The sequence below is a fragment of the Mycteria americana genome, chromosome Z (genome assembly GCF_035582795.1).
Source record: "Mycteria americana isolate JAX WOST 10 ecotype Jacksonville Zoo and Gardens chromosome Z, USCA_MyAme_1.0, whole genome shotgun sequence".
In the NCBI taxonomy this organism is placed as follows: domain Eukaryota; kingdom Metazoa; phylum Chordata; class Aves; order Ciconiiformes; family Ciconiidae; genus Mycteria; species Mycteria americana.
In genome coordinates, this window is record NC_134396.1 from 61,483,908 (window position 1) to 61,492,854 (window position 8,947).

The 8,947-nt window shown below is 35.9% G+C and overlaps 1 protein-coding gene across 2 annotated transcripts in view; it reads left to right on the top strand.

Moving 5' to 3' along the window:
• Positions 1-7,681, top strand: part of DTWD2 (DTW motif tRNA-uridine aminocarboxypropyltransferase 2) — a 102,498-nt gene extending 94,817 nt beyond the window's left edge. The window contains exons 5-6 of one of the 2 annotated variants that reach the window (XM_075527368.1): positions 505-627; positions 5,037-7,681. In XM_075527368.1, coding sequence (XP_075383483.1) covers positions 505-627; positions 5,037-5,207 — 294 coding nt within the window. In that variant the 3' untranslated portion in view covers positions 5,208-7,681. Of the gene's footprint in view, positions 1-498; positions 628-5,036 lie in introns of both variants that reach the window. The other variant, XM_075527367.1, reaches the window with a different exon arrangement.
• Positions 7,682-8,947: the final 1,266 nt, after the last annotated feature.

Genomic DNA, 8,947 nt, shown 5'->3' on the forward strand with positions numbered 1-8,947 from the left:
TAATCAGTGACGTAGTACATGATATGAATAAATGTAGTTTCTAGAAGTCTTTCATTCAGAACTTGACAAATAATATTTAACCAAGGTAAATAGTGTCAGTGACTGTACAATCATTGTACATTGTATGGGATTGTGTGTGTGTTTAGAGTGTGCAGTAAAACAAGCATAGGTGAATAATTTTATTTTTGGTACCTATGGCAACTGAAATTGGTTGCTAAAATTTCACTCAGTCTTTCTCTAACAAACAATTGTATTTTCTTTCCAGGTCTGTACAGTAACAAATGTGCAGTTCTTGTCTCTGACGGCAACTCACGGGTATTATAGTATTATACTTAACAGTAGCGTAAGGTCATTGGCTACTGGGAGACAAAACAGCAAAAAGGAAAGAAAGCAACTGACTACAAGAGGGGAAGGGGTTCTGTTTTGCTTAGTGTACGGAGGAAGTATCTTGTTTTCTATACTGACCTGTTTATTTTAGTAGAGTTTGCTATTTTTCAGGTGCAGTTAAAAACCAACATTTCAAGTCAATATGTAATTCGTACACAGCCAACAAACACCTGTCTGTCTACACTTGAATGTGCAGCTGTTGCTCTTACTATCATGGAAAAAAATAAGATTATACAAGAGGTACGTAATTTTAAACACCTAAGTTTTTCTTTTATGAATAGTATCGGGACAGTGAAGGTACTTAGCCATTAATGTCACATTTGACAGTCAAAATCTCAACAACATTGTAATGGTTTTGTTGCCCAGCAAACTAAAACAAGAATGCACCAATAGAAACTATTTTTCTTCAGATATTTATTAACTCTAGTATGTTCACGTTACAGTGACTCTTTCTTGTCATGTTCCAAAAGTCTCTGTAGTTTTCCTATTCGTTATTCAACATTGCTGTCAGATTGCTGAGGGAACTTGTTAGATACAAAGGTCTTGAATGATTGTTTTGCTATTCCTCTTTTCAGTATGTTAAATTCTAGTACGGTATTTTTTTTTTCTGTATCATAATGGAATTAGATTGGCTCTTTTGCCACAAAGAGTTGTCTGAAGATAAATCTGGGCAAGATTCAGGGCTAAAAATCTTGTTTTGATGATGTTTAAAATACCAGTTAGGGTCAGATCATGTCCTGTAACAGACTGTATTTGGTGCTGCGATGTCCATCGAGGCTGAATGCAGACTACTTATCTTACAGAACAGTTTTACCCTGGTAGACCACTTTGTGTATGGAGTAATAGATTGGTTATTGAAAACAAGTGCTACCTCCCCAACCCATCTCCTCAATTCCTCTTTTTTTCCTTGGGTTTTTTTTCTTCCTTTTCTTTAGTTGTCTAGTGCTTTCCCCAGCCGATTCCACTTTTACACGTTTTCACCATGCAGTCTTCAGGTTCATTTGTCTCAGGATTTGAGTTCCCTTTTTCCTGTACTTGTTACTCAATCTCCCTTTTCTTCTTCCCTCTTTTTTCCATTTGTCTTTTCTGTTCACTCTTTCTCTCTTGTACCTTTTATGCATTTTTAACTCAGCAGTCCAGTTCCTTCTTTCCTTCTACCTCATTCTTCTTTCCCATCACATTCTCTCATCCTGTACTACTTCCTTGCACATTTCTTCCTGTAATTCTAAATATGGTAATTGACTCACATTCTCTTCACCTGTACATTACATTTTTTAAAAAAATTGGTTTATAAGGCACCAAATATATGCTGTGTTTGCCACAATACGGAATAAAAATCTGTAGAGATGACAGTTGGGGATTTAGCCCAAAACAAACAGAAGTACTACTGTGTATGTTGCAGGGCAAATAGTGCAGAGATGCACTGTTGTAGTTATCTCTTCCTGTGGTGTTTTTCTAAGTCACTTGACATTTCTTATTGCAAAACTTCAAAACATAGACTGTGTACCAGGCACGTGTTATATACTAAATTGTACAAATGTAACATGCTAGATTGATTTTCTTTTTTTAAACTGTTTTCTTTTGGGTATTTCTTAACTATCGTGTATTGACAACTCCTTGGTTTATGTACTATGTTAATTAACTGTAATTAACAGGTAACTGTTAACAACTGTTCAGTTGCTGTAATGTATGGAATTTACATGTTGCACTCTCATGTGTTATGAGATGAAGTTATGCTCAGTCTGAAGTATGATTAGTATTTTTCTACGAAAGGAAGATATTAGTAAACTTGACAGAGATTATAGCCTATAACCACTCTGTTGTCTAATTTTCATGAAGCCAGAAAAGCATGGTGATTATTTAGTTGATTAGTGATTGGTACAGAATAATGTGGCAAGCAGTGTTTGAAATGAAATTTTTGTGCTGGGTCTCGAAGGATTTGTGCCACTGACTTTCTTGTGATTTTTCCTAATGGTAGATAAAAGCTGAAGCCACTTAAAGTCAGGAGAGTTTATTAATTTTAAATTGTACATCCTATAATAGATGTTGGGAGGCAATGTATATGTATGCATGCCTTAAAATGTTTTTTTACTTCAGTTGAGAACAAAATTGTCATAGAAACATTCAGATATTTTCACCAGTCTCTTCATATTCTAATAGTGGGGAACAGTATTACTTCAGGTACTATAGTTGAGGCTCTTGGGAATTTGTAAAATACCTTTGGATACAACTTATTAAAAAGGAAAAGTATTTCCAAGATGTGAGAAACTTAAGAAAATTTGGAGATTAGTATCAGTAAAGTTTCTGTCTCTCTTACATAGGATATTAAAGTATTTAACTACCTTTACATTTATGGTTAACTTCTTCAGTTAAGATGTGAATTTAAAGTTACTGGGCTGACAAATATCATTGAGAATAACTGGTGCTAGACTCTAAAAAGTTTCATTTAGTTAGCAGTCAGGTAGGATTAATTTCCTTTTTCGCATGTGTTGGTCTCGGAATATTTACTGGAGTCAAATAACCATTATCTTTTTTAATAGATCCTTATTTTTAAATGATCCTTGGAAGTCAAAGCACAGCAAGGTGATCTTTGACTCTCAGAAACCCAAAAGCTGATCCAGTTGGAAACAGGCAATTGAGTATATTACTGCATGGAAAGTAGTAAGTTGTTTTCTGCAACAACTGGATGGCAGAGATGATCTGAAGACCCCCTCACAGCTAGCTCAAAGATAAAATGCTTTTGTAAGCCTGTCCCTCTGACCTCCCACATTCCTGCAGCCATGGAATGCAACCCACTGGGTTATGTCTTCCTACCAGCCAGCTCACAACTCTTACGTGTCATTGGAGGAATTTGGGGCTTAACAGTTCATGAGTTTTAAGTTTATCCCAGTTTAAGTTTATCCCAGGTCAAAGAATACTAATTGGACATTAGCCTTTTCCTTGCAAGTTGTGATCCCACTAGTCTGTGATGGAAGACGTTATTAAGATAATGTCCTTCTTAATCTTTTGTTGCTGACATTAGTAATACCAATTTAATAAGCCTTTTGAAAAAGACCTGCAAGTAGTTTCACAACATAGACCCAGGTCTGCAATCTGACTGTGCGCCCAGAATGTAGTACAGAAGGGTCTGTGAAAGAGATTTAAAGGCCATCTATGTATTCAGTACATTCTAGTGTCCACCCTGGGATGCTCATATCCCTCTCCAGATAATGAATATTTTGGTACTTGACCTCCACCTACTAAAAAAGCTTCCCAGGTCAAAAATCGCTTCTACTGTTGGCATAGTGTAGGGTATGCCACCCCCATGTCTGCCTCTGTGACACGAGAGAGTCATCTCAACATTAAATCAATTGCATTTAGAAGCAGACTGGGACAAAGTGTGTGGCCACACAAGAAAACATGGCTCAGAAATTGGAACTCTGTGTAAAGAAACTTTTCTAGAAACTTGTGTATCTTTTATGACAGTGTGGCTATCATGTGCTTTTATGTTAAAAGAAGGTAATTATTTATTGTAGAAGTTAAAACCATGAAGAATTAGAAATACTGAAATTAAAGTGCGGTTTGTATATTTACTTTTTCCTTTGGTGTGCTAGGACAACATTGGCATATTTTTCCTTCATTAGGACTTCTGTCTTATTCAGGTCCAGGGTGAATGTTTTGGTAGTGTCTAAAATTCCCAGTTCTGTATTCTGTTTTATCCCCACCACTCAGAATTGGCCCAGCCTACTTTTCAAAGACAAAATTATCAATTTCTCAAAGGTGCTTCTATAAATGTTGCAGTAGCCAAGAGCTTCATAAACATTCATGTGCTTTTTTATACCCTCTCTGAATTAAATGAGTGCTGTTCCCAGCATATAAGATGGCGAATTCAAGTCGAGAGCCATGGAAGTTAAAAATGGGCATTTAGTTTGATGCCCAGTATAAGTCACTTGATTTCCTATGTGCTCAGAAGAGTCACATTTTACTTTGTAAAAAACTCAGCTCATGCTGACTGTAGTTGCATTTGTGATTGCTTTACACATTTGCACATGAGGCCCTGTGATACTGAGTCAGGCAACCAGAAAATGAAGAACCTACAATTAAGAACCACTTGAGATAAATTTGGTTTGTGTGGCTTCATTAGTCCTACGTAATATTGCTGGGCAGAAGCAGGGATACGGTCTACTCTCGAGGACAGCAGTCCAGCTGCCTTGACCATGAGTCCCTCCTCTCTTTCTAAAACCCTGCCTCAAGGTATTTTCATGCAAGCACAAACAGCTTAGTTATTGTTACTTATTTTATTACAGCTTGTTGGCTGCGCCACAGTAATTGATTGTAGTCCATTGCTAAGGTCAAGTTAAAGCCATAACTTACAGTAACGTAACTGGGGCTGAAGTCAGGATTGAGTGTGTCCAAGGAAGGAGTAAGGGACGACAGCAGGTAGGTCGTTGTATGTCTGCTATGTGGCTTCTTTTTAGTACATTTCTTATTCAGCTGTGCCCTCTGTGTCTCCAAAGGTTACATTTTATCAGCATTTATCATCCAAATTATATTTTATCAGCATTTTTAAGTAGTCCTTGAATATAAAACCTGGAATAATTGATGTCCCTAAAACAGCTTACTAAAAGGTTGGGTTTTTTGTCTTCCCCCACCTCTTCATCTTTCTGCAGACTATACTCCGTCCACTTCAAGCTTTATGCTCTTTCCAGCTTCAGCATGGTGCCCAGATCCATCACAGCAAGGAGCATCTTCTCAAAAATGGCTTATATGACAAGCCAATGCCAAAGAATAAGCGCAAGCTCAGAAGAATGGAGCTTTTGGTGAATAATGTTAAAATATAAGAAAACTGTACTGACAGTACAATGGGATTTGTTTACAGCTAGCAAATTAATATGAATCTGGATTTGATCCAAACAGTTGACTGTACTGTAATAAAACAACTTTTAGGCCGTTCATAGGCAAGTTTATCTACCAATGTGACAAACAGTAATGGACAAGCTTTTTCATTTTTGCAGTAGGCCAGGTGCCTTTGTTCAGATGATAGAAGATCATTCGCATTTCCTATAGAAAAAAAGAAAACTCTGAGCATAATTTAGAGTTACGTTATCTCTTGGGTGACAAGTATGATCCTCAGCATGTCTGGATAAATTTACTTTGGAGAAGCTTTTATCAGTACGAAAAGACAAGGGATATGAATGTAATGGAACGGTAAGGCTTCAGCATTTAAAAGTATATTGAATTTCTGCTGAGCATTTTAACTTCAGTATCTAATTAGAGTAGGTTTTCAAACTAATTCCTTATATTACTTAGTTCAGATGAATATAAGGTGTGCTATTTGTATAGTTCTTTTTAACTCTGAGATTTTTATTTCTTACATTATTAGAATTCCTTTTTATAAATTTATATACATTTTACAATGCAGTTGGGTTTAGTTTATCTCCCAGACTTAATTTTTAAATTAAGCCCACATATGTTTTTACCAGAACCTGAACACTTCCAACTTAAAAAAAACCTGTGAATGTAGAGAAATGCATTTTGGAATTATAACTCAGGTGCTTCACTTTTACTTGAGCAAAAACTTCTCTTCTGCAGAAGGGGACATTTTATGGATATGGATACATCAGACCCATACCCTGACATACAATGGTTGTGATACTAAAGGAATTAAACCCCGTGTAAACAGCCCTGTAAGAAGTATGATGCAATGACAAATTATTATGTCTGGATACAACCTACTAACATGATTGCAGATCCATTAGATTTACATGTGTTCTTTAATTAGTTTTTCTCTTCTAACAGTGATATAACTGTACCTCTTTCTAATGGGAATCACTAGAAGTGGAAGAATTGGGTATTTTTACAAGCTTTGTGAAGTAATATTTTATGATCTGAAGGAAAAAAAACTGAAATAAAGGTTTTGATGTTCCTTTCTTCATGTTCTTAAATGCCTCCTTCATGAAAGATGAGATTAAAATGGTTAATGTTTGTCTTTACTATTGGTTCCACTCTAGGTAACAACATGGAGCTAATTGGGTACTAATTAGTTTTAGAAAAAGATATTTTGTCTTTAATTTATGAGCTGCAAGGCAAGAAACTACGGAAGTGGGGGGTGTAAACACAGCTAACCAATACATTAACTGAAAGCGTTTCTGCAATTAACAAGAGAGGTCAAAATTAGGTCAGAGATAGCTTTTGTTTAGGCATGGATTAATAATTTAATTTGTCTGGTTATGTTAGCAAAGTTTATGTAACCTTTTTCTCTTCTCCCAGTCTAGATAAATCCTGTATCTGTTGCTAAATTCAGCAAACCTGAAATTAGTTTTGACAAATCTGAAGCAAAACAGTCTCATGTGATTAATGATGGCATAGATGGACTTTTGTTGATGTTGGAACAGAAAAAGGGCATGTTTCTTCCTGTTGCAAAGCGCAGTGCTGCAATCTCCAGGCTGGCTTGGAGTCTGAAGTTGCAGTCTTGTGCAACTTGCGTGCGCAGCCTTGTGTATGACACTGCCTCCAGTTCTGGGGCTGGCAAGGCTCGTGCTGGGCTGGGAATCTGTTTCCCCTGTGCTCTGGGACATGGTCCAAGCATTCCTTAAGGAAACAAGGGTATCAGTTAGGCTTTACTGTTAATGCCATATTTACATATATGGATGATGTTCACATTTAATGTTGTATATGTTAATTTAGTTTACCTTATTTTAGATTCATCTAGAACAGTAATGTATCTTTTGACCTACATTGTGAAGATTATTTTCCTAGACAGAAGGCTAAATGTGTCTTTTCGTAAAATGTGAGTTTATATTATGGAGCACAAAAAGAAATTTATATCATAGCCTGGGATTCACAGACATCTGCAAAATGCCTTAGAATTACAGGATCAGAGAAATAGTTGTCTTAATTGAGTTATAATCCTACATTAAATACTCTTGTGCGTGCGATCTGTGCAGAGTTTTCATGTTTTTCCGCAAAGGACAAATTCCATACATCTTACAATAAGCACTTTTTAGTTTTGTTGATTCCTCTTGTTCTTCTAATTTTGCTCCTGTGGTTAACAGGATTTGTAGGGTCTAATGCTGGATGCATGGAAGCCTTTAATTGCTGATTTCCTGTGTTGTACAGTACTAGATCAATCACTATGCAGCAGTTGCTGAAGAAACAAAAAACAATTCATTGCAAACCTCCAGGCATTTTATTTTTTGAGTTTTTTTGTATGTCCCATCTCAGCTATAATATAGTGATAATTTAGATGCAACACAGCAGTCATACAAAGTTCAATTTCAGATTTGTTCAAAGCTATTAAACACAAAATAGAATACTTTTTTTTTTTACTTTTTTTGGTGGAACTTGCATGGCTTGAAAAATATACACAATGTAAGAGGAAGAGTTTAGAAAGTTTATTTTTTGTTTGTTTGTTTTGTCTTTTGGATTCAGAATTTACCTCTAAATACATTACCTCAAAGAGGTGGGTACGCTGAAGTCCAAAGTCTTTTGATGAAAGTTGTGCATGATGAAGTAGCACTCTTCGCAAGCATTTTCATTAGAATGAGTTTAATTTGCAATTTTATTTTTTGCTGTAATGGTCAATCTGTTTCATTTTTCACTTACCAAAAGATTAATGAGTCAAAACCATCAGTCTAACAAGATATTGATTAAAAAAAAAAGGAATGCGTTTGCTTCTGATGTTTGGTCCTGTGTCCTTGTCCACTTTGTACTTCCAAGTATTGCTACCAAAATGAAATCTGCCTTCCGTGTGCCACTATGTCATGCTTTGGGGAACTGGTGACATGGATAGCAGGCTTTTGGACACATGAACACATGTAAATTTTATAAAGGTGGGCGTTGTTAAGTCTCCATGATTTCATAATCTGTAAGACAAAGTCTAATAAAAAAGTCAAAGCCAGAAATCTTTCCAAAGAAGAACACGACCCTCCATACACCTTTTGTTTAGAAAGCTTTCAAATTAAAAGTGAAGAGATGCTCAGGACAAACAAATTTATTTTTCTTCAAGATTTTACTTTCATTGCCTCATAACCCCATTGGAATTCCAGCTGGAAGATGGTGTTACCATACTACCAAGAAAGTACTCTTTTATTAGTTTTTCTTTAAATAAAAAGAAAACTTTCAACTGACTTCAAAAGGGGCAAAATTATTTTAAGACCAAGGGTTTTCTTCTCAACTGTTACATTAGATAAAAAATTGCTTATGCCGCATTATTTTCTACAATTTCCCTGCTTGTTTTGAAATGTAATTAAAACCTGAACTTTTAAAAAGGGATAGTGGTTCATGCTTTTCTCCTGAGGTTTGAGTTTATTATGCCTACATACATGAATGCACATAAATTATGTATTTGTTTCTGCTTCAAAGCAATAAAAGATCTAATTTACTGTGATCATGTGCCACTCCATCTCTACAGAACTGAATTTGTTCGCGTGTGCTGGTATCACAAAGAGGTAAGCCCAGTCCTTTTTTTGTGCCTTCTTAACACCATTCAGTCAGTTAATGAAGAGATGTGCCTTTTCCTATGCGATTTGAAGAAAAAGGTTCCTCTGTTATCCATTGAAACCTGCATGAAGACTAACGT